Raw genomic sequence first — 26,602 nt, 5'->3', positions numbered from 1 at the left:
AGGCTGGGCTTAGTTATTTAAAAGCATGAAGCTTCTGAAGGCCATTTCCTGGGCAGGTTTCTGTAAAAAGTAAATGGTTGTTTACTTTTACATTTCAGGTTTAATTTTAAGCCTTGACCTTGAGAGTCATTTGACCTAAGTAAATAGATGAATTATCTAAAGTATCTGGGAATTTATTTAACTACCTTAAGTGGTCACATATAAATATAATGAGAGGAGGCGATATTGTATAGTTGTTAATAGTTTTCCTTACCTCCACTACTATAATCGTTGTATAAAATCTAAAGTTTTTAGTTCCATGAGTGATACATGGTAAGCTTTCAATAATTAGTAATTATAAGAGTGTTCTCTTGCATTCAGATAGTTTCATGCTTTTTCAGAACTCTTTGACATATATCAATGGCAAGATCTTTATAGCAATCTCAGTGAAGAATAGAATTGATATTAACAGCCTAATTTTAAGCATGGTAGAATTGAGAGAAAGGGGGGTGGGTGGAAGAGGTGTCAAAGATGACACAGTTTTAAAAGTGTTTTAAGCAGTATAATAGTTTTAATAAGGTAAGATTCACTTGACCTATTCCAGCTCCTTTCTAGTGGAGTATATTTGGGAGGGACCATAATACAGAGGTTGGAAAGATAAAAAATACATTTCTAAAGCTCTTCTTGCATCTGGGAATATGACTCAAGTTCTGCAAAAAAGGTGCATACATGTGAGACTTGGAAGGATGAGGTAAGCAGTATGAGAGTGGCCATGTTTAGAAAGGTTGGAAAGATAAAAAAGTACATTTCCAAGACTCTTCTTGCATCTGGGAATATGGCTTAGGTTCTGCAAAAAAGATGCATACCTGTGAAACTTGGAAGGATGAGGTAAGCAGTATGAGAGTGGCTGTGTTTAGAGAGATAGGGTCTTGTTGCAATCTAGTGGCAGAAGCATTTGTTCTTTTAGGGCAGCCCTGACAGAGTTTCTCAGGCCCAGTTTCTAGTATCATAGGTGTTGAGTGATGAGTGGTGGTAGTAGTGGGGTTTCTACCTAAAATAGAACTATGATGGTATTAGAAGTTTTTCTTGGTTGATGTTCCTGCCTTAATATCATTCAAACCTGGCTTTTCTGGGCCTTGCAGAAATTCAGTAAACAACCCAATAACCCTGAACAAATTCCTTTACCTTTAAATTAGTTAGAATAGATTCTGTTATTTGAAACTAAGATCCCTTTCAGATACATATGCCAAGACCAGATTTGTCTCTCAGGAGTATACTCACATTAACTAAGATCATAAAGCTGAGATGTAAAATCAGGACCTATTTTAAATTTATAATGAAAAAGTTATGCAGAACAAAGTACACCCACACAACCAATATGTTCTCTCACTGTAGATGGACCAATATAGGCAACATAAATAATAATCAGAAGATTGCTTAGTGAGCATAGATAGAACAAAGGAAGCTGGATAAATTGAATGCTTAATGGTGAAAGTTAAAAATCATCAGTTTCATCTATCCTTTCTGTAGAGATAATCTTACCAATGGGGTTCTACTATGTATGGTTTATTATATAAAGCTCTTACTCTGTTGGAAACTGTTTGGATGAATATCACCAACTTTCTTTTTTTCCATGGTTGACACAGTCCCTTTTTGATTGATAATTCCTTTTTTAGATATATCAAAACTTTTAATTAATTTATAGTCAAGGTTAGCCATTGACTGAAGCCTGGGATCCATTCTGTTACTTTAAGATGACTGGTCACAGTGCAATCAAACTAGAACTCAGGATTAAGAAACTCACTCAAAACTGCTCAACTACATGGAAACTGAGCAACCTGCTCCTGAATGACTACTGGGTACATAACAAAATGAAGGCAGAAATAAAGATGTTCTTTGAAACCAATGAGAACAAAGACACAACATACCAGAATCTCTGGGACACATTTAAAGCAGTGTGTAGGGGGAAATTTATAGCACTAAATGCCCACAAGAGAAAGCAGGAAAGATCTAAAATTGACACCCTAACATCACAATTAAAAGAACTAGAGAAGCAAGAGCAAACACATTCAAAAGCTAGCAGAAGGCAAGAAATAACTAAGATCAGAGCAGAACTGAAGGAAATAGAGACACAAAAAACCCTGCAAAAAATCAATGAATCCAGGAGCTGGTTTTTTGAAAAGATCAACAAAATTGATAGACTGCTATGAAGACTAATAAAGAAGAAAAGAGAGAAGAATCAAATAGATGCAATAAAAAATGATAAAGGGGATATCAACACCGATCCCACAGAGATACAAACTACCATCAGAGAATACTACAAACACCTCTCCACAAGTAAACTAGAAAATCTGGAAGAAATGGATAAATTCCTGGACACATACACCCTCCCAAGACTAAACCAGGAAGAAATTGAATCCCTGAATAGACCAATAACAGGCTCTGAAATTGAGGCAATAATTAAGAGCCTACCAAACAAAAAAAGTCCAGGACCAGATGGATTCACACCTGAATTCTACCAGAGGTACAAAGAGGAGCTGGTACTATTCCTTCTGAAACTATTCTAATCAATAGAAAAAGAGGGAATCCTCCCTAACTCATTTTATGAGGCCAGCATCATCCTGATACCAAAGCCTGGCAGAGACACAACAAAAAAAGAGAATTTTAGACCAATAACCCTGATGAACATCGATGCAAAAATCTTCAATAAAATACTGGCAAACCGAATCCAGCAGCACATCAAAAAGCTTATCCACCATGATCAAGTGGGCTTCATCCCTGGGATGCAAGGCTGGTTCAACATATGCAAATCAATAAATGTAATCCATCATATAAACAGAACCAAAGACAAAAACCACATGATTATCTTAATAGATGCAGAAAAGGCCTTCGACAAAATTCAACAACCCTTCATGCTAAAAACTCTCAATAAATTAAGTATTGATGGGATGTATCTCAAAATAATAAGAGCTATTTATGACAAACCCACAGCCAATATCATACTGAATGGGTGAAAACTGGAAGCATTCCCTTTGAAAACTGGCACAAGACAGGGATGCCCTCTGTCACCACTCCTATTCAACATAGTGTTGGAAGTCTGGCCAGGGCAATCAGGCAGGAGAAGGAAATAAAGGCTATTCAATTAGGAAAAGAGGAAGTCAAATTGTCCCTATTTGCAGATGACATGATTGTATATCTGGAAAACTCCATTGTCTCAGCCCAAAATCTCCTTAAGCTGATAAGCAACTTCAGCAAAGTCTCAGGATACAAAATCAATGTACAATAATCACAAGCATTCTTATACACCAATCACAGACAAACAGAGAGCCAAATCATGAGTGAACTCCCATTCACAATTGCTTCAAAGAGAATAAAATACCTAGGAATCCAACTTATAAGACATGAAGGACCTCTTCAAGGAGGACTACAAACCACTGCCCAACGAAGTAAAAGAGGACTCAAACAAATGGAAGAACATTCCATGCTCATGGATAGGAAGAATCAATATCATGAAAATGGCCATATTGCCCAAGGCAATTTATAGATTCAATGCCATCCGCATCAAGCTTCCAATGACTTTCTTCACAGAATAGGAAAAAACTACTTTAAAGTTCATATGGAACCAAAAAAGAGCCCACATTACTAAGACAATCCTAAGCCAAAAGAACAAAGCTGGAGGCATCACGCTACCTGACTTCAAACTATATTACAAGGCTATAGTAACCAAAACAGCATGGTACTGGTACCAAAACAGAGATATAGACCAATGGAACAGAATAGAGTCCTCAGAAATAATACCATGCACATCTATAACCAGGTGATCTTTGACAAACCTGACAATAGCAAGAAATGAGGAAAGGATTCCCTATTTGATAAATGGTGCTGGGAAAACTGGCTAGCCATAAGTAGAAAGCTGAAACTGGATCCCTTCCTTACACCTGATACAAAAATTAACTCAAGATGGATTAAAGACTTAAATGTCAGACCTAAAAGCATAAAAACCCTTGAAGAAAACCTAGGCAATACCATTCAGGACATAGGCATGGGCAAGGACTTCATGTCTAAAACACCAAAAGCAATGGCAACAAAAGCCAAAATTGACAAATGGGATCTAATTAAACTAAAGAGCTTCTGCACAGCAAAAGAAACTACCATCAGAGTGAACAGGCAACCTACAGAATGGGAGAAAATTTTTACAATCTACCCATCTGACAAAGGGCTAATATCCAGAATCTACAAAGAACTTAAACAAATTTACGAGAAAAAAATCAAACAACCCCATCAAAAAGTGGGTGAAGGATATGGACAGACACTTCTCAAAAGAAGACATTTATGCAGCTAACAGACACATGAAAAAAATGCTCATCATCACTGGCCATCAGAGAAATGCAAATCAAAACCACAATGAGATACCATCTCACACCACTTAGAATGGCCATCATTAAAAAGTCAGGAAACAACAGGTGCTGGAGAGGATGTGGAGAAATAGGAACACTTTTACACTGTTGGTGGGACTGTAAACTAGTTCAACTATTGTGGAAGACAGTGTGGCGATTCCTCAAGGATCTAGAACCAGAAACACCATTTGACCCAGCCATCCCATTACTGGGTATATATCCAAAGGATTATAAATCATGCTGCTATAAAGACACATAGCCTCGTGTTTTTGACTACACAAGAAATGTGCCTATTTTTAAATAATAAAAAAACTTATTCAGAGGTCCTTACTAAAACCTCTGTACATCTTTAATTATGCTTTAATAATTTAGATTATATTTATGATAGAATATCATTTTATGTGCTTATTGACCATTTATATTTTTTCTTTGGAGAAATGTCTATTTAGACTCTTTGCCTATTTTAAAAACAGAGTTGTCTTTTTATTATTAAGTAGTAAGCTTTTTTTTTTAAAATAGATTCTGGATGTAAGCCCCTTATTGGATATAGGGTTTACGAACATTTTCTTCCATTGCGTGGGTTGTCTTCTTACCTTCTTAATGATTTTTTTTTTTGGAGTCCAAAAGGTTTAAGTTTTGATTGTCCAATTCATCAATTTTTTTATTGCTTGTACTTTTGGTGTCATATGTAAGACATTGTTGCGTAACTCAAGAGTATAAAGTTGTATTCCTGTTTATTTTTTGTAAGAGTTTTATAGTTTTAGCTCTTGCACGTAGGTCTATGATCTACCTTGAATTAACTTTTATGTGTGGTATGAGATAGAGGTCCATATTTAGGTTTTTTTGTTTGTTTGTGTGTGTGTGTGTGTGTGGATATCTAATTGTCCCAGAACCATTGTTGAAAAGCCTATTACTTTCCCACTGAAGTTTCTTGGCCCCTTTGTTGAAAACCAACTCACTATAAACATAAGGGTTTATTTCTGAGATAGCAATTCTATTGGTTATTATAGCTTCCTAGTAAGTCTTGAAATTGGGAAGTGTGATTTCTATAACTTTGCCCCTCTTTTTCAAGATTGTTTTGGCTATTCTGGGTCCCTTGCATTTCTGTATGAATTTTAGGATCAGCTGGTCAATTTCTTCAAAAGAGCCAGCAAGGATTTTGTTAAAAGTGTGTTAGTCCATTTTTGCATTGCTATAAAGGAACACCTGAGACTGGGCAATTTATAAAGAAAAGAGATTTAATTGGCTCATGGTTCTGCAGGTTGTACATGAAGCATAGCACCAGCATCTGCTTCTGGTGAGGGCCTCAGGAAGCTTCCAATCATGGTGAAAGGCAAAGGGGGAGCTAGCATGTCACATGACGAGAGTGGGAGCAAGAGGAGTGGGAGGTCCCAGACTCTTTTAAACAACCAGATCTCATGGGAACTGAGCAAGAACTCACGTGTTATCATGAGGACATTCATAAGGGATGCACCCTCACGACCCAAACACCTCCCACTGGGTCCCACCTCCAACACTGGGGATTACATTTCAACATGAGATTTGGAGGGGATAAACATCTAAGCCATATCAGTCAGGGATTATTGTGAATCTGTGGACCAATATGGGGAGTATTGCGATCTTAACAATATTAAGTCTTCTAATCCATGAGCATGAGATATGATCATTTATTTAGGTCTTCTTTAATTTGTCAGCAATGTTTTGCAGTTTTCAGTGTACAAGTCTTACACTTCTTTGTTAAATTTATTCCTAAATGTTTTATTCTTTGGACTCTCTTGTGAATGGAATGTACTTACTTTTATAATGGTTCAGAATCCTAGATGTTTATCTTCACTACATTTTTATGCTCCTTTGGGTTTGACTCTGTACTTTCAGTATGTACAGTTAGCCATATTGACTTGCTTGCAAGTTTTGTGTGAGCTTATGAACTAAGACTTTATAATGGGGCCCTAAAATAACTTCTGTCATTTCTACATAAGGAGCATATCAATAGGGCCAAATTTGACCTTATTGATTAACAGCTGTAGTACCCTGAATGGGGTGATATATGAAAGAATAAATTTGTTAAATATTTATTGCTCTGATCACAGCTGCGGGACTTGAATTTCTAGTAAGGTGAAGCCTGAATTCTACTTTATTACTTAACCTCTTGATGAACAGAACATTGTTGAGGCTGAGTATAAGTGATAATTGATAATTGGTAATTTTATTTTAAAATGATTGAGTGATCCTTTGATGTAGTCACTCTCCTTTTTCATTTTTTCCTCAGAGAACTTTTAAATCATACATAAAATATTGAAATCTAGGAATTGTGCATATGAAGAATTATTATATTTGTATTTTCTGGGGGGGGAGGTGCTATGGAATTATGTCTTAATATACTTTAAGGTAGGTGTATCTGAAGATGCTGACATTTAAAACCAAACAGAAGAATCTTCTCATTGAAGCGGTTCATTTTCCTATTTGAGGGTACCTGGTAGAGACCATGTTATAATCGCTGTTGTATACCCCATAGTGCTTTGCATATTTTAGTGCTCAATACTTGATATATGAATGAATGAACTGTTTGTAAGGGTTAGGTATCATTTATTAAAAAAAACCTTTCAACTTCAAAGCACTAGAATGAGATTCTTTTAGCAGATGTCAAAAAAACAAAGATATCAATTTTTGCGAATTCATCATAGTGTAATGTAAAGTGTATTCATGGCTAAGCTTACTATATTTAGCCATAAAAGGAAATATTAGAAAAAAATGATAAATTAACTTTAGTCATAAATCTTAGTTATAAGGCTTAGTTTTTCACCTCGAAAGAATTAAATTTACATCAAGAATAATATAAAAGTGTTTATTGGTGGGTGGCATATCAGTCAATATGTTGTTGGGAAAGAAATTCAATAGAGAGTAATTATGGGCAGCTATTTCAGCTCAAAGTTTAAACATTTAATTAAGTTATAAATCCATACTATTTTCTCTTTTTATTGATTGGTTTACAATATGGATTGGTTTGTTCCTTTGTCAGTTTGTTTTACTGTAAACCACTTTAGGTATATGAAACTTCGAACACCAGGAGATGATAATAATGTTGTAGGAATATGTTTTGTGTATTTTATTATCTTAAAATTATTGTCAAATTTAGCTCAATGGGGTGGCTCATGGCTGTAATCCCAGCATTTTGAGAGGCTGAGGAGGGAGGATCACTTGAGGCCAGGAGTTCTAGACCAGCTTGGGCAACAAAAAGAGACCCTATTTCTATAAGAGATACAAAAAATTAATTGGGTTTGGTGATGCATACCTGTAGTCTCAGCTCCTTGGAAGGCTGAGGCAGGAGGATTGCTTGAGCCCAGGAGTTTGAGACTGCAGTAAGCTAAGATTACCCCTGTACTCCAGCCTAGGTGACAAAGTGAGAGCCTGCATAGAAAAAAAATTGTCAAATTTAAATATGATATGAAATTACTTGGTCAATTTTTTGAAAATTAAAAAATTTCATTTTTCTTTGAAATTCTGAAGAGATGTTTAGCTCTATTTTAAAATCTTCCTTAATATTGAAATTTATTTAGGTGCATAGTTTATAGATACATTGTACAAAATATTTTGCTCATAAAAAGATATTAATAAAGTTTTAAATTAGGAGTTGTGTACTTTTACATACAAGTATATAATTAAAATTTGACTAAATGTGACTGAAAGTTATTTCCAGTGTTTTAAAATATAGCATATAATTTTTGCTTCAAGATATATTTGTTCTCATTATTAGAAGTAAAAAGTTCATTAGTTCATTAGTTATACACACACAAATGCACAACTTAAATATTTTATTTTATATTAAAGGGTGTAACATGAATGTTATCCAATCTCTTTTTAGCATGGTTTGTTGATTGCATCTTATATAGTTGTTTTGACCGAAACCACAACCAAACTATATTGACTAAGATTTCCAGTTTTGGTGTCTTCGTGGGAGAAAACTTAATGACACTTGCGAAGCTACCTAACTGCAGAATCTTTCTTGATCTTTTATAATCCTTTTCCTTGCCTTGTCCTGCTCCAACTTTTACCACTTTTTGCTTCCATACCCAACTTAGCAACATTTTTAGCAACTCATCTTTACTGAATGTCTCTAAAGCATTAAAATTTAGTTTTTAAAGAATTAATAGATTTTTTACACTTATATTTGATAGGTTTATATAGTTAATAAAACTATATAATTGTAATTACAACTCACATGAAAAGATTGGGGAGCAAGCCTTTTCAACTTCTTGATCAATTTCAATTATTGGAAGCAGAAGGTCTTCAGTATATTTTACATACCAGAAAGGAGATATCATTAACATATCGCTGAGAGGAATAAAAAGAGTTTATTAATCTAGAGAGGTGGTTAAGAGGAGGTCTTTTAAGACAGCTTCTACTATATCCTATCTATGATGTTGGGAGATGTTTCTATTACTTTTATAGAAACTAGCCCCATCAAATTTTATGTTTTATAAAACATTTTATATAATTTTACCAACATGGCATATATATACATATGTAACAAACCTGCACGTTGTGCACATGTACCCTAGAACTTAAAGTATAATAATAATAAAAAAACACAGATTAATTATGTAAAAAAAATTTTTAAATAGAATCAGCCCAATCAAAGTATTTCCCAGCTCATTTTGAGAGTTCCCAGTGGTGCCGGGCTCAGTGACTGGCTGCTCATGTCCATCCATTTTCATTAAATCATTATGCTGGTCTGCTGTTGCCTTTACCTGGCTGTCTCTCTTCTCTGATGCATGAATGCTGCTGGTCCTGAAATTGGGAATTCTGCTTTCTCTGAATTTGTTAGAGGGCACTAGGGCAATGTTCAGTCTAAGGCTAATTCTTCCCCACTATTGAGGCAAGACTCTTCTTTGTATTCTATCCAATGTCCCATGAGTTACGAAGTTTTCCAGTCTGGTGGTTGTGAGAGGTGACAGCGTGCTGGCAGTCCTCACAGCCCTCGCTCGCTGTCGGCGCCTCCTCTGCCTGGGCTCCCACTTTGGCAGCACTTGAGGAGCCCTTCAGCCCACTGCTGCACTGTGAGAGCCCCTTTCTGGGCTGGCCAAGGCGGGAACCGGCTCCCTCAGCTTGCAGGAAGGTGTGGAGGGAGAGGCGTGAGCGGGAACCGGGGCTGCATGCGGCGCTTGCGGGCCAGCTGGAGTTCCAGGTGGGCGTGGGCTTGGCGGGCCCCGCACTCGGAGCAGCCGGCCGGCTCTGCTGGCCCCAGGCAATGAGGGACTTAGCACCCAGGCCAACGGCTGCGGAGGGTGCACTGGGTCCCCCAGCAGTGCCAGCCCACTGGCACTGCGCTTGATTTCTCACCAGGCCTTAGCTGCCTTCCCGCGGGGCAGGCCTTGGGACTGCAGCCCGCCATGCCTGAGCCTTCCCCCACCTCCTTGGGCTCCTGTGTGGCCCGAGCCTCCCCGACCAGCGCCACCCCCTGCTCCACGGCGCACAGTCCCATCGACCACCCAAGGGCTGAGGAGTGCGAGCGCACGGCACGGGACTGGCAGGCAGCTCTACCTGCAGCCCCGGTGCAGGATCCACTGGGTGAAGCCAGCTGGGCTCCTGAGTCTGGTGGAGATGTGAAGAACCTTTATGCCTAGCTCAGGGATTGTAAATACACCGATCAGCACTCTGTGTCTAGCTCAGGGTCTGTGAATGCACCAGTCCACATTCCGTATCTAGCTGCTCTGGTGGGGCCTTGGAGAACCTTTATGTCTAGCTCAAGGATTGTAAATACACCAATTGGCGCTCTGTATCTAGCTCAAGGTTTGTAAACACATCAATCAGTACCCTGTGTCTAGCTCAGGGTTTGTGAGTGCACCAATCGACACTGTATCTAGCTGCTCTGGTGGGGCCTTGGAGAACCTTTATGTCTAGCTCAAGGATTGTAAATACACCAGTTGGCACTCTGTATCTAGCTCAAGGTTTGTAAACACACCAATCAGCACCCTGTGTCTAGCTCAGGGTTTGTGAGTGCACCAGTCGACACTCTGTATCTAGCTGCTCTGGTGGGGCCTTGGAGAACCTTTGTGTCCATACTCTGTATCTAACTGATCTGATGGGGACGTGGAGAATCTTTCTGTCTAGCTCAGGGATTGTAAACACACCAATCAGCAACCTGTGTCTAGCTCAGGGTCTGTGAATGCACCAATCGACACTCTGTATCTAGCTGCTCTGGTGGGCCTTGGAGAACCTTTGTGTCTATACTCTATCTGACTGATCTGATGGGGACATGGAGAACCTTTATGTCTAGCTCAGGGATTGTAAATGCACCAATCAGCACCCTGTCAAAACAGACCACTGGGCTCTACCAATCAGCAGGACGTGGGTGGGGCCAGATAAGAGAATAAAAGCAGGCTGCCCGAGCCAGCAGTGGCAACCTGCTTGGGTCCCCTTCCACACTGTGGAAGCTTTGTTCTTTCACTCTTTGCAATAAATCTTGCTACTGCTCACTCTTTGGGTCCACACTGCTTTTATGAGCTGTAACACTCACCGTGAAGGTCTGTAGCTTCACTCCTGAAGCCAGCGAGACCACGAGCCCACCAGGAGGAATGAACAACTCCAGACGTGCCACCTTAAGAGCTGTAACACCTACTGCAAAAGTCTGCAGCTTCGCTCCTGAGCCAGCCAGACCACGAACCTACCAGAAGGAAGAAACTCCGAACACATCGGAACATCAGAAGGAATGAACAACTCCAGACGCGCCACCTTAAGAGCTGTAACACTCACCGTGAGGGTCCGCGGCTTCATTCTTGAAGTTAGTGAGACCGAGAACCCACCAATTCCGGACACAGTTGGACAAGCATTATTCCTAGTCCTGTGTGAGTGGCAAGCACAGTTACCTCAAATCCTTTTGGGTGGCTCTTTCCCTAGCCTTGGGTGGTTTCCTCCAGTATATGTGTTGATCAGTATTCAGCTGAATACTCAAGAGGGAGCGTGTGCAGATTATCAGTGTTCTTTCTCTGTATATCTCTTCCCTTTATCATTCTCTATTCTGTTTTATACTTTTACTGCCTTGATCTCCCACGACTCTCAGTTTTGTCTCCTCAGTTTTGTCTCCCCAGCTCAGAGAGTTTGCCAGGCTCTGCCTTGGTTTCCCCTTCCTGTATCATGGCCTGGAAAGTCTCTCATGGTGGTAAGCTGGGCTATCAAAGGGCTCATCCTGTTTTTTTGGTCCATTTCTCAGGGACTACTGTCCTTCATTGCCTAACATCCAGTGCCTTATAACCATTTTTGGATTTATTTGGTTTATTTTTTGGTTTCAGGTAGGAAAGGAATCTGGTCTGTGTTACTCTGCCTTGGCTGGAAGCAAATCATAACTTTTAATAAGACTTTACTGAGTTCGAAGATAATAAAATGGAAGTAAGACATAGCCAATAGTTTACAATAGCAACTATATGCAGCCACATTCCTAGTCTATAACCCTGCTGTAGCACCCAACCTTGGGTCCACACAGCAGTGGCTAGCTTTGCTGCCCTTCCACCTGCCATGATAAGGTTTTCTTTTATCATACAAAACATGTTTGCTCCTAGTAGTCGAACTGTCTTGAACATTTTAAAGGAGTGTCTTTACTATTTTTTTTTAACATCTGTGTAAGTTTAGGATCGAATTGAGGTCATCCTCCTCTCTTCCCTGCCAAATAAAATAATTGTCTGCTAAAAAGTTAAATTCAAGCTTCTACCTCTTCAGTTTTCAAATTTGAAATGGCAGTTTCCCAACTAAAAACAAATAAAACCAAACCCTGAATGTTTAGTCTCAGTCTGAGAACCCTATTATATATTGAATCAATGAATATGTACTAATGCATGTTATATGTGTATGACATAAACCTTTTACCATGATGTATTTGTATCACTTGGCCAGATGCATATATTAGAAATCTTTTTTTTTTTTTGGAGACAGAGTCTCGCTCTGTTGCCCAGGCTGGAGTGCAGTGGTGCCATCTCGGCTCACTGCAAGCTCCGCCTCCTGGGTTCATGCCATTCTCCATTCTCCTGCCTCAGCCTCCCTAGTAACTGAGACTACAGGCGCCCGTCACCACGCCCGGCTAATTTTTTGTATTTTTAGTAGAGACAGGGTTTCACCTTGTTAGCCAGGATGGTCTTGATCTCCTTGACCTTGTGATCCACCTGCCTCAGCCTCCAAAGTGCTGGGATTACAGGCATGAGCCACTGCACCTGGCCTAGAAATCTTAATTGAATAATAAACATAATGTCAAGTAAAAGTTGGGGAAATTTTTTATCTTTAGTACCTGCCCCTTTTCATTTTGGTTATTCTCTTTTTCTTCTGGATATTTTTCTTATACTATGTTTTCTTTGACCTTTAAGTTTATAATCAATATAATCACTTTTAGAAAGTAGAATTATACTTTTAAATGCAGCAAATGAACTTGTAAAATAACCATATAGGAAGCTTTATAAAATAAAAAATATTTTGTAATATGTGTATTTGGCCAACAATTTTTTTGTACTTCTGGAGTTTATTTGATCATATAAAAAGTTTATAGGCCAGATTTTTGTATATTCAGAAATTTTCATGTCTTCCACTTACATAGGTGTGTAAAAGTTACCTCTATAGATATTTGTAGGCTATATACTCTAGTACCTTATTTTAGCAGGCATTTCATAACTGATTTTTTTTAACGACCAAAAAAATCCAGTTTTTAGAAAAGAAACTAAATGGACTCAGTAGAAAGAAGTTTTCTAAACCTAGTTCTTGTGGCATTTTCAAGACCTTTAGTAAATTATTTTTATGTATAGAGTGGGATTTCTTGAAGAAAAAATGTAGTTATTTTTATTTGTGTGTATTTTAAAAGTGAAATTTCCTATTCAGCAAACTTCAAAGTAAAAGCATTATAAGCAAGATTGAGAATGATATTTCAAAAGAGTAGACTCTCCACATGTAGACTTTATAAAACATAGATGCTAATATTCTAGATGGAAAGGAAACTTGTACCTTTTTTTTTCTATTTAATTAGGAAAATAACCATTTTCTCCTGTCAGAAATCAATATGACAGTGAACTGGCTAAATTCTGTAAACCAGCTGTCGTTATCAATACCTTATCAATAGTTGGAACATGTTTCTTTTACCTAGAACATTCCTTTGTATATCTTCTGACACCTCAGGCAGAGGTAGGTCCTCCTCTGTGTCTCTTAGTACTTTGTACAGGCCTGTACCAGAAACCTGTATCAGTGTTTGTTGACTTTCACTTGAATCTGAACTTCTTGGGCTGCAAAAAAACTATTTCATACTGATATCTATATCCTGGATACCTAGGATACAGCTGTTTTATAGAGGGAACAACAAATGTTTATCAAAGAAAAGTTGAATAATGTTCATTCACATATTCATTTGGCAGTATATAGTCAATGTATTGAATATATGCAACAGAGTAGGCATTCTTTTAGATCCTGGAAATGCTGTGGTGACCACTGCCAATGCAGCTCTTGCACTTACTAGTTTTATGATCCAGAAGAAAAGACAGGTTTTGATACAATTTGTCATAATAAATTATGATGAAGGTTATGCTAGAAAGCATAGAATCTTATTGTAAGACCTATCTTGGTAATGGGGGGTCAAAGCTTCCCATAGGAAGTGATGTTTAACTTAGGACCAGAGTGTGGGCTGAAACCAGCTGAAAAGGATTAGGAATACTGGGGAAATTAGGGATAAGTCCAGCAATAAGAATTTAAGTGTAGCATCTTTATTAATATATTTTGGGAGTGACTTTTCTCTTCCCAACAGAGCTACCTGACTGGCTCTTAATATTCCTTTAACAAAGACAAGAATATAATAATTGTTTAAATGATCTCTTTCTGAATATGGCTCTCCAGCCAGTTGTTTAACATTCTAACATTTTTAGAGTCAAAAATACGTATTTTTTGATTTATATTTAGTTTTAGTATGTGAAGTCAAAGACAGTGTTCTAAAAAGGCTATTACAACTTTCCAACTCAGAATCACAACAAGAAAAAATTAATCTTTTTTTGCGGGCATTCATCTGCTCTCTAAATTTTTGAGGTCAGTTTAACTTTTCACAATCTCATAGCAGCAATTCTGACTTGCAGAGAAGCACATGAAAATCATCCACTTATTGGTATTAAAAATTTACCATCTCTATTAGAAATTTCCCACAAAATAACAGTTAATCTTTGTTGAGTGCTTTCCATGTTTAAATACTGTGCTAAATATATTATATGAACTATCTCATCTAAGCATCCAAGAAACATTGTAAGATAAGTCATATTTTTACCCCTTTCCTATAGATAAGGACATTGAAGGCATTTACTGTCCACGTTCCCAGAACTAGAGGGGGAATATAAGAATTTGATCTCAGAAGTGTCTAGAGTCCTAGTTCCTAACTTGGTATTGCTAAAGAGATCTAAATGAGACATATTAACATGTTGAGACAGTCTCAGACCCTCCTCACAAGTTTTGTCTATTATAAGAAACAGTATTTTTATTTTATTTAATAAAATAACTGACTCAATTTTCTTTATGTTAAGGTTCATGAGTCAATGAAAACTAAAATATTTATGGATGCAATCCATAAATGGATAAGACAGACCCTTTTGTATATTTTTGATGGGATGACTATATTTTGGAGAATTTTGGGGCAATATATAACAAAACTTAAAATTCATTTGCCCCTTGACTCAGGAATTATACTTTTAGCAATTTATCCTAAAGCTAGACTTGTTCATACATGTAAAGATGTATGTCCTGGGTGCTCTTTATAGTATTATATAAAATAGGAAGAAGTTGGAAATGACTTATGTTTTCAATAGGGGCCTGGTAAAATAAGTTATAGTGTATCAATGAACTATAACTTATGTACTCTTATTTAATACTCATAAAATAGTAGGTATTGTTATTTTATATTATTAAAAAAAGAAGAAAATGAAGAGTAATGATGTTAAGTGACTTGATTAAGATACTAGGACAGAGACATTGAAGCAGTCTGGCTCCAGAGTACACATTGTTAATTACTGTGCTATATTGCCTCCTGGTCATCTGTTTCCCAGTATGAAAGGAAAATAAATTGATAAGCAAAAAGAAGAAATTATAGAAAATCTCTCTAGTAGGATACTACTTGTTAAAGGCTCTAGATTTCTATCTTTTCTTCTTATAACATATAAAAAATATATAAAATATATATATGTATCTATATATACTTATACACATAAATCATACATTCATGGAAAAATTTCTGGACAGATATACAAGAGCTGAATAGTTGGTGCTTTGGGGGATTAGTTTGGAGGCTTTTAAAATTTTTACTTGATGTTCTTTAGTGTAGTAAATTATTTAAAAGTAATGGACACATATTATAGTACTTTTATAATAAAAACAAGTTTAGATTTAAAAACTTAAAAAATAGTGGATTGTGGTAATTACCAATTATGTTATTGGATGAGAGTAAAGAGAGATTTTTATTAAATATTTTCATTTTATACCCTTTTGAACTGGGAACTTAAAACAATGAAAGAATACATATTTCTTTTATAATAAAATATATTTCAAATGAAAAGGCATTAAAAATAGTGGACACAATATTCTCTAACAATTATGCACTATGAAGTATGATTTCTGTGACTAAATTTAGGATATAGTTTACTCATTATATTGATAGTTTAGAATAAATTTGCCTATGTTAAACTTTTATCAGAGAGCTGCAGTCTTATTATCTTAAAGACTACCTCTTTTCTAACATCCATTGAGTTGGAAAGTAACTCAATAAAGATTTACCTTGTTTTTATAAGCAGAATTGTTTATGATTGAAGCTTTAGTAATGAAACCTTTTACAAGAAACGAGATTCAGCAAATGCAGAAGTTGACAGCAATTTTACCAGATGTTCCTAGTCAGTTGAGCACAACTTTCTTGCAGGAAAATGAAATCATGCTTCTTAATTCCAAAATATTTGTGAAAAACAAATGTTAATTTGAAACTGCATTGTTTATTGAAAGAGAAAATTGTCAACTGACAATATTTTTATATTATGCTTAGTCTTGGAATTTACTTGGAATTAGGTTAGCTGATAAATTCTGAAATAGGCATAGTTGAAACTTAAAGTATAACTTATTTGGGATTGTATTTTTCAGGTGAAGCTCTGAAAGTATCAGCTGAGAGATTTACAGATGACCCCTGTTTTCTCCCAAAAAGGGAGGCTGTGGTTCAAGCTGCCCGTGCCTTGCTGGCTGCAGTGACAAGACTCCTTATCCTTGCGGACATGATTGATGTCATGTGCCTCTTGCAACATGTGTCAGCTGTAAGTAAAAGATGGCTTAGTTTACCTTGGCATTGTCTTCACTTCTAATTTCATTCTCTGAACCTGGCATCTATCCTAGTGCATCTTGGCTTCACTCTCATTTCTTAACATCACCCCTTCAGAAGCAGACTAGACTGAGTTGTGAAGACTAATGTATACCTCAAAATAAGGAAGCCAGAGTTAGTTCTAAAGCCAATGGGAAATTAAACAGAAGATGGCTTGCTTATAAGGAAATGGCTAGGAAAAGTTCTAGACTTTTGATCATTTAAATAACTATGCTCTCTATAAATAAATAACAATTATATAGATAATATAATAAACATATGAGTATAAATAACTTGAGAAATAGAAACCTTAAAGTTTAAGACATTTGGAAATTTATCCTGGTTTGTAAATGAATTCTACTTTGCCATGTCCTCTTGATTCAGGATAAAGAGTGCATGTTTACAGGTAGTCTGTGATGTCTGTAGTAATCCATTAGGAAAATGTAGACATGTATTTAATATAAGTAAATCATGTATATTAACTAGGAGAATATAAAGTTAGCAAGATATCCTGAATGCTTTATTTTGTCAGACAAACCCACTTAGCACATTTTTAGTAGAATTTTATTAAAGCCTGTTTTCAGAGTTTGACCAAATCATTAGTAGCGTTCAGATGAAAAGGTTGCAAAGAACTCTTTTTATATCTGTTGTATTTTCTGCTTGAAATAGGACCCTTATACTCTGTCTATAAATACATCTGCATTTTCATAAAGTGTCTGTGATTTTAATATAACTATTCTATTAAGCAAACAATGGTCTTATTTGATTAACCTTCTTGTCAAAATCATTTTCTCTAACTGCTAAGCTAAACCTTTCTTTGCATCTTTCTTTTCCCTTTCTTTCTTTCTTTCTTTCTCTCTCTCTCTCTCTTTCTTTTTTTTTTTGAGACACAGTCTTGCACTGTCACCCGGGTTGGAGTGCAATGGTGATCTCGGCTCACTGCAATCTCTGCCTTCTGGGTTCATACAATTCTCCGGCCTTAGCCTCCCGAATAGCTGGGATTATAGGCACACACCACCATGCCTGGCTAATTTTTTGTATTATTTATTTTTAGTAGAGATGGGGTTTCACTATGTTGGCCAGGCTGGTCTCGAACTCCTGACCTTGTGATCCTCCCACCTTGGCTCCCACAGTGCTGGGATTACAGGTGTGAGCCAATGCGCCCGGCCACATCTTTCTTGTATTCACTATTGCTTATTTTAATGCTAGAGTGACCCTCTCTGTGTACTTTCATTTTTTTCTTTTGGTAGTTTTATTACTGTAAAAACAGCAATTCAATACTTTTTTTTTTTATTTTAGTTTAAGTAGCTTTTTAGGAAAGGGAGTTGCTCTCATCACCAGCAGCTGTTTACTAGAAGATTTGTAGGTGATATAATTGAGCAAAGGTTTCTGTTACTTGCTTCTTGGTTTGTTGAGTAACCATAGACAAATTACTGAATTGATAGTTTTATTACAGTAAAAAGAGCAATTCAATCTTTTTTTTTTTTAGTTTAAGTAGCTTTTTAGGAAAGGGAATTATTCTCATCACCAGCAGCTGTTTACTAGTGGATTTGTAGGTGACATAATTGAGCAAAGGTTTCTGTTACTTGCTTCTTGGTTTGTTTAATAACCACAAATTACTGAACATTTCTGAGATTCATTTGTCTGATATTTGAATACAGACACTAACAAATGCTGTAAGCAAGAAATGGGTACAAAAGATTAAGTGGCAGGTAATTCCTAGTTCCAATGACCCAATAATTCCTGTTTTAGACTCTAGATTTGTTGAGATAGGACAGAATGCAGGGCTTTTGTAAGGTGAAAACTACCACCTTCATAACCAATTAGGAGGTAACTGTATATAAAGAATAAAACCACCTTCACTACCATTTTAACTGAGTGTCCACTAGGAGGTAGGCACGGAGGTAGGTAATTCATATACATCATACCATGCAAATGAAGCAGGATGGCATTGTAGATCAAACAAAAGCAAAGTACCTCTTGCAGTAAAAATTATAGGTAATATTTATTGGGTTTTTATAATGTGCCAAGCACTGTGCTGGATTATTTCCTTTAATTCAGTTCTTACAACAGCCCTATGATCATGATTTCTATTTAACAAATGAGAAAGCTGAGGCACATTGAATTTAAGTAACTTGCTCAAGGCCACAGGAAAGAATTAAAACTTTTGGAACTTACTACTCTAATGGTTAGAACAGCTTTAACTACAAATAGCTTTTAAAAGTTTAGGCAAATTCATGGACCTATAACCAGTTATTAAAGTAAGTTAGGTATACCAGAAGGTGTTTTAAATTCTAACCATCCTCTGTCACGCTTGGTGCCTCGTTAGAGTCTGAATTTCAACTGGATTATATGTCACATATAAGTATGTATAGTAAAACAATGATATGTTATGAAAAAGGAAGTGGCATCTTATCAAAGAGAAGGGAACATCTTTTGTGGTAAATCGTGATAGTTTTTCATGGTTTCATCCTCATGAAAAGTTTATATATGAATCATATTATCAACTCAATTCTTTCAAGACTTCATGTAGAATGAAGAACACTAAATTGTTTTTGAGGTCATCAGGATTAGAATTATTTAGCCCAACATTTCCCCAAAAGTATTCTGTAGAGCATGTCTTGAAAATATGGAACAGGAAAAAAGTTGTTTCTTTTTGTAATGATCAATGCTGCACACAGAAATTCCCATGAATGTTTTGATGCACATTAGTGCATTAAAATTGTTGAGAAATATTTCCACAAAGAAGCCTGTTTAACTCTGCTTAACTCAGAATTTCCCAAATGTTTTTGACCCCAGAACTCTTCCATAGTATATTAATCCTGGAACTTTCTGAAACCATACTTTGGGAAATATCAGTTTGGAATTTTTCTAATAATGTTTATGACAATATTAGCTTCTACTTGGAATCAAAAGAATCATAGTGGAGAAACTTCAGTGCCCTTACAGTTTAGTTTTTTACCTGAGATAGACTCTCTGATAATATGCAACATATGCAACTGGCTAACAATAGATGATCACTAACAGTGATAACAATTTCAATTTTCTGAGACAGTGAAGCTGATTTTGGACATTTCTAATTGTTGGAGACAAATTTCTCAAACTGAGCTTAAAACTGCCTCCCTGCTATTTCAAACAGTGCATCTAGTTTTGCTTTCTGGGGCAACACAGAATCAAGGCAATAGAAAAGGCTCTTTTCAAATAACTGATGATTACTCTTAGGACTTACCTATGTCTCCCCTTTTCTAGGCTAAAAATTTTTTGACTTTTAGATGTTCCTTATATGGTAGTTTCAGACCACTCTAAATACCACGGAATTTCTATATATTTTTCAAATTGGCCTACATTTCTTTGTATGGCTTTTAGTTTCCTGCTGAAATTTTCAGTCTTTATTTTGATCTACTCGACATGGTGAGCAGAACTGTCTGATCTTCACGGTTTGAGAACTCCAGTGTTTGGACTCCTTGGGTGCCTGCTTCTGCTATCATTTTCCTTGCTTTTACTCATGGTGTCTTGTCTTATAATGTGAATGGCTATTTTTGATTGGATACTGAACATCACCTCTTCTGAAACCCATTTCAGGAAATTTCTCACTGCCTTATTAGCTCTTTGATGTTTTTAAGATGAATTGTTTTATCATCAAACCTTATTTGTTTCCTTCAGCAGAGGATCAGACTGAATTTCTAATTTGCCATTACAAGAAATAGAAGTCCCCCAAATCATCTCTGTAAATCCTTTTCTATGCATTCTAGATTGTAGGTAACTTCCATAAAATGTTGAAATCAATGTCTTGAAATCAAAACAAACTCTCTGATGTGAACATTCCATGATATAAATGGACAATTACATCCCTGATTTAATGTTTAACATGATCTTACCTATCACAGTAGCCTTGTCATGTTGTTGGTTCATATTGATTTTGAAAGCAATTACAACCTCCAACTCTCTGAGCTCAAACTACTCCTAATCCAGGTCTTCCTCCTCTGATACTAGTCTTTTTTTTTAATTATGTAAAGGTAGAAGTTACATTTATATTCATTGAACTTTATCTTATTAATTCTAGCTTTTTGTTACAGTCCATCAAGATCCTTTGGCTCTCGATTTTGCCTTCCTTTCCTAACCTGATATCATTTTCAAATTTATTCATGAAAAAATGTTTAATGACATGGAAAACAGTATTATATCTTTCTTTTAGATAATAGCAATCAAATATAAACACGCTTTGATGAGTAAAGTTGTTGAAATGAGCTTCAAGCTTGCTTCATTGGGCTGCTGTATAAACCATGCTTCTTTATTTCATTTTCAAGCACTTCTTTATTTTATTTTATTATTATACTTTAGGTTTTAGGGTACATGTGCACAATGTGCAGGTTTGTTACATATGTATCCATGTGCCATGTTCGTTTGCTGCACCCATTAACTCATCATTTAGCATTAGGTATATCTCCTAATGCAGTCCCTCCCCCCTCCCCCGAACCCACAACAGTCCCCGGAGTGTGATGTTCCCCTTCCTGTGTCCATGAGTTCTCATTGTTCAATTCCCACCTATGAGTGAGAACATGCAGTGTTTGGTTTTTCGCCCTTGCGATAGTTTACTGAGAATGATGTTTTCCAGTTTCATCTATGTCCCTACAAAGGACATGAACTCATCATTTTTTATGGCTGCATAGTATTCCATGGTGTATATGTGCCACATTTTCTTAATCCAGTCTATTGTCGTTGGATGTTTGGGTTGGTTCCAAGTCTTTGCTATTGTGAATAGTGCTGCAATAAACATACACGTGCATGTGTCTTTATAGCAGCATGATTTATAGTCCTTTGGGTATACACGCAGTAATGGGATGGCTGGGTCAAATGGTATTACTAGTTCTAGATCCCTGAGGAATCGTCACCCTGACTTCCACAATGGTTGAACTAGTTTACAGTCCCACCAACAGTGTAAAAGTGTTCCTATTTCTCCATATCCTCTCCAGCACCTGCTGTTTCCCGACTTTTTAATGATGACCATTCTAACTGGTGTGAGGTGGTATCTCATTGTGGTTTTGATTTGCATTTCTCTGATGGCCAGTGATGATGAGCATTTTTGCATGTGTTTTTTGGCTGCATAAATGTCTTCTTTTGAGAAGTGTCTGTTCATGTCCTTTGCCCACTTTTTGATGGGGTTGTTTGTTTTTTTCTTGTAAATTTGTTTGAGTACATTGTAGATTCTGGATATTAGCCCTTTCTCAGATGAGTAGGTTGCAAAAATTTTCTCCCATTCTGTAGGTTTCCTGTTCTCTCCGATGGTAGTTTCTTTTGCTGTGCAGAAGCTCTTTAGTTTAATTAGATCCCATTTGTCAATTTTGGCTTTTGTTGCCATTGCTTTTGGTGTTTTAGACATGAAGTCCTTGCCTGTGCCTATGTCCTAGGTTTTCTTCTAGGGTTTTTATGGTTTTAGGTCTAACATGTAAGTCTTTAATCCATCCTGAATTAATTTTTGTATAAGGTGTAAGGAAGGGATCCAGTTTCAGCTTTCTACATATGGCTAGCCAGTTTTCCCAGCACCATTTATTAAATAGGGAATCCTTTCCCCATTTCTTGTTTTTGTCAGGTTTGTCAAAGATCAGATAGTTGTAGATGTGCGGCATTATTTCTGAGGGCTCTGTTCTGTTCCATTGATCTATGTCTCTGTTGTGGTACCAGTACCATGCTGTTTTGGTTACTGTAGCCTTGTAGTATAGTTTGAAGTCAGGTAGCGTGATGCCTCCAGCTTTGTTCTTTTGGCTTAGGAATGACTTGGTGATGCAGGCTCTTTTTTGGTTCCATATGAACTTTAAAGTAGTTTTTTCCAATTCTGTGAAGAAAGTCATTGGTAGCTTGATGGGGGTGGCATTGAATCTATAAATTACCTTGGGCAGTATGGCCATTTTCATGATATTGATTCTTCCAACCCATGAGCATGGAATGTTCTTCCATTTGTTTGTATCCTCTTTTATTTCATTGAGCAGTGGTTTGTAGTTCTCCTTGAAGAGGTCCTTCACATCCCTTGTAAGTTGGATTTCTAGATATTTTATTCTCTTTGAAGCAATTGTGAATGGGAGTTCACTCATGATTTGGCTCTCTGTTTGTCTGTGATTGGTGTACAAGAATGCTTGTGATTTTTGTACATTGATTTTGTATCCTGAGACTTTGCTAAAGTTGCCAATCAGCTTAAGGAGATTTTGGGCTGAGACAATGGAGTTTTCTAGATATACAATCATGTCATCTGCAAATAGGGACAATTTGACTTCCTCTTTTCCTAATTGAATAGCCTTTATTTCCTTCTCCTGCCTGATTGCCCTGGCCACAACTTCCAGCACTATATTGAATAGGAGTGGTGAGAGAGGGCATCCCTGTCTTGTGCCAGTTTTCAAAGGGAATGCTTCTAGTTTTTGCCCATTCAGTATGATATTGGCTGTGGGTTTGTCATAGATAGCTCTTATTATTTTGAGATACATCCCATCAATAGCTAATTTATTGAGAGTTTTTAGCATGAAGGGTTGTTGAATTTTGTCAAAGGCCTTTTCTGTATCTATTGAGATAATCATGTGGTTTTTGTCTTTGGTTCTGTTTATATGCTGGATTACATTTATTGATTTGCTTATGTTGAACCAGCCTTGCATCCCAGGGATGAAGCCTACTTGATCATGGTGGATAAGCTTTTTGATGTGCTGCTGGATTCGGTTTGCCAGTATTTTATTGAGGATTTTTGCATCAATGTTCATCAAGCATATTGGTCTGAAATTCTCTTTTTTGGTTATGTCTCTGCCAGGCTTTGGTATCAGGATGATGCTGGCCTCATAAAATGTATTAGGGAGGATTCCCTCTTTTTCTATCGATTGGAATAGTTTCAGAAGGAATGGTACCAGTTCCTCCTTGTACCTCTGGTAGAATTTGGCTGTGAATCCATCAGGTCCTGGACTCTTTTTGGTTTGTAAGCTATTGATTATTGCCACAATTTCAGAGCCTGTTATTGGTCTATTCAGAGATTCAACTTCTTCCTGGTTTAGTCTTGGGAGGGTGTATTTGTTGAGGAATTTATCCATTTCTTCTAGATTTTCTAGTTTATTTGCACAGAGGTGTTTGTAGTATTCTCTGATGGTAGATTGTATTTCTGTGGGATCGGTGGTGATAACCCCTTTTTCATTTTTTATTGCATCTATTTGATTCTTCTCTCTTTTCTTCTTTATTAGTCTTGCTAGCGGTCTATCAATTTTGTTGATCTTTTCAAAAAACCAGCTCCTGGATTCATTAATTTTTTGAAGGGTTTTTTATGTCTCTATTTCCTTCAGTTCTGCTCTGATTTTAGTTATTTCTAGCCTTCTGCTAGCTTTTGAATGTGTTTGCTCTTGCTTTTCTAGTTCTTTTAATTGTGATGTTAGGGTGTCAATTTTGGATCTTTCCTGCTTTCTCTTGTGGGCATTTAGTGCTATAAATTTCCCTCTACACACTGCTTTGAATGTGTCCCAGAGATTCTGGTATGTTGTGTCTTTGTTCTCGTTGGTTTCAAAGAACATCTTTATTTCTGCCTTCATTTCATTATGTACCCAATAGTCATTCAGGAGCAGGTTGTTCAGTTTCCATATAGTTGAGTGGTTTTGAGTGAGTTTCTTAATCCTGAGTTCTAGTTTGATTGCACTGTGGTCTGAGAGACAGTTTGTTATAATTTCTGTTCTTTTACATTTGCGGAGGAGAGCTTTACTTCCAACTATGTGGTCAATTTTGGAATAGGTGTGGTGTGGTGCTGAAAAAAATGTATATTCTGTTGATTTGGGGTGGCGAGTTCTGTAGATGTCTATTAGGTCCACTTTGTGCAGAGCTGAGTTCAATTCCTGGGTATCCTTGTTAACTTTCTGTCTTGTTGATCCGTCTAATGTTGAAAGTGGGGTGTTAAAATCTCCCATTATTATTGTGTGGGAGTTTAAGTCCCTTTGTAGGTCACTCAGGACTTGCTTTATGAATCTACGTGCTCCTGTGTTGGATGCATATATATTTAGGATAGATAGCTCTTCTTGTTGAATTGATCCCTTTACCATTATGTAATGGCCTTCTTTGTCTCTTTTGATCTTTGTTGGTTTAAAGTCTATTTTATCAGAGACTAAGATTGCAACCCCTGCCTTTTTTTGTTTTCCATTTGCTTGATAGATCTTCCTCCATCCCTTTATTTTGAGTCTATGTGTGTCTCTGCATGTGAGATGGGTTTTCTGAATACAGCACACTGATGGGTCTTGACTCCTTATCCAGTTTGCCAGTCTGTGTCTTAATTGGAGCATTTAGCCCATTTACATTTAAAGTTAATGTTGTTATGTGTGAATTTGATCCTGTCATTATGATGTTAGTTGGTTATTTTGCTCGGTAGTTGATGCAGTTTCTTCCTAGCCTCAATGGTCTTTAGAATTTGGCATGTTTTTGCAGTGGCTGGTACCGGTTGTTCCTTTCCATGTTTAGTGCTCCCTTCAGGAGCTCTTTTAGGGCAAGCCTGGTGGTGACAAAACCACTCAGCATTTGCTTGTCTGTAAAGTATTTTATTTCTTCTTCACTTATGAAGCTTAGTTTGGCTGGATATGAAATTCTGGGTTGAAAATTCTTTAAGAATGTTGAATATCGGCCCCCACTCTCTTCTGGCTTGTAGAGTTTCTGCTGAGAGATCAGCTGTTAGTCTGATGGGCTTCCCTTTGTGGGTAATCCGACTTTTCTCTCTGGCCGCCCTTAACATTTTTTCCTTCATTTCAACTTTGGTGAATCTGACAATTATGTGTCTTGGAGTTGCTCTTCTCGAGGAGTATCTTTGTGGCGTTCTCTGTATTTCCTGAATCTGAATGTTGGCCTGCCTTGCTAGATTGGGGAAGTTCTCCTGGATAATATCTTGCAGAGTGTTTTCCAACTTGGTTCCATTCTCCCCGTCATTTTCAGGTACACCAATCAGACGTAGGTTTCGTCTTTTCACATAGTCCCAGATTTCTTGGAGGCTTTGTTCATTTCTTTTTATTCTTTTTTCTCTAAACTTCCCTTCTCGTTTCATTTCATTCATTTCATCTTCCATCACTGATACCCTTTCTTCCAGTTGATTGCATCGGCTCCTGAGGCTTCTGCAATCTTCGAGTAGTTCTCAAAACTTGGCTTTCAGCTCCATCAGCTCCTTTAAGCCCTTCTCTCCGTTGGTTATTCTAGTTATCCATTTGTCTAATTTTTTTTCAAAGTTTTTAACTTCTTTGCTATTGTTTTGAATTTCCTCCCATAGCTCGGAGTAGTTTGATCATCTGAAGCCTTCTTCTCTCAACTCGTCAAAGTCATTCTCCATCCAGCTTTGTTCTGTTGCTGGTGAGGAACTGCGTTCCTTTGGAGGAGGAGAGGTGCTCTGCTTTTTAGAGTTTCCAGTTTTTCTGCTCTGTTTTTTCCCCAACTTTGTGGTTTTATTTACTTTTGGTCTTTGATGATGGTGATGTACAGATGGGTTTTTGGTGTGGATGTCCTTTCTGTTTGTTAGTTTTCCTTCCACCAGACAGGACCCTCAGCTGCAGGTCTGTTGGAGTTTGCTAGAGGTCCACTCCAGACCCTGTTTGGCTGAGTGTCAGCAGTCGTGGCTGCAGAACAGCGTATTTTCATGAACCACAAATTCAACTGTCTGATCGTTCCTCTGGAAGTTTTGTCTCAGAGGAGTACCTGGCTGAGTGAGGTGTCAGTCTGTTCCTACTTGGGGGTGCCTCCCAGTTAGGCTGCTTGGGGGTCAGGGACCCACTTTAGGAGGCAGTCTGCCCGTTCTCAGATCTCCAGCTGCGTGCTGGGAGAACCACTACTCTCTTCAAATCTGTCAGACAGGGACATTTAAGTCTGCAGAGGTTCCTGCTGAATTTTTGTTTGTCTGTGCCCT

General features: G+C 37.2%; 1 protein-coding gene across 1 annotated transcript in view; it reads left to right on the top strand.

Annotated features, from left to right (window-relative positions):
- Positions 1-26,602, top strand: part of CTNNA3 (catenin alpha 3) — a 1,859,096-nt gene that overhangs the window by 97,768 nt on the left and 1,734,726 nt on the right. The window contains exon 4 of the mRNA XM_032138296.2: positions 16,503-16,669. Within this exon, the coding sequence (XP_031994187.1) occupies positions 16,503-16,669 (167 nt within the window). The remainder of the gene's footprint in view (positions 1-16,502; positions 16,670-26,602) is intronic.

The sequence above is a fragment of the Hylobates moloch genome, unplaced genomic scaffold (genome assembly GCF_009828535.3).
Source record: "Hylobates moloch isolate HMO894 unplaced genomic scaffold, HMol_V3 SCAFFOLD_3, whole genome shotgun sequence".
Classification (NCBI taxonomy): Eukaryota; Metazoa; Chordata; class Mammalia; order Primates; family Hylobatidae; genus Hylobates; species Hylobates moloch.
The sequence above is the reverse complement of the archived record's forward strand: the minus strand, read 5'-3'. Positions and strand labels throughout refer to the sequence as shown.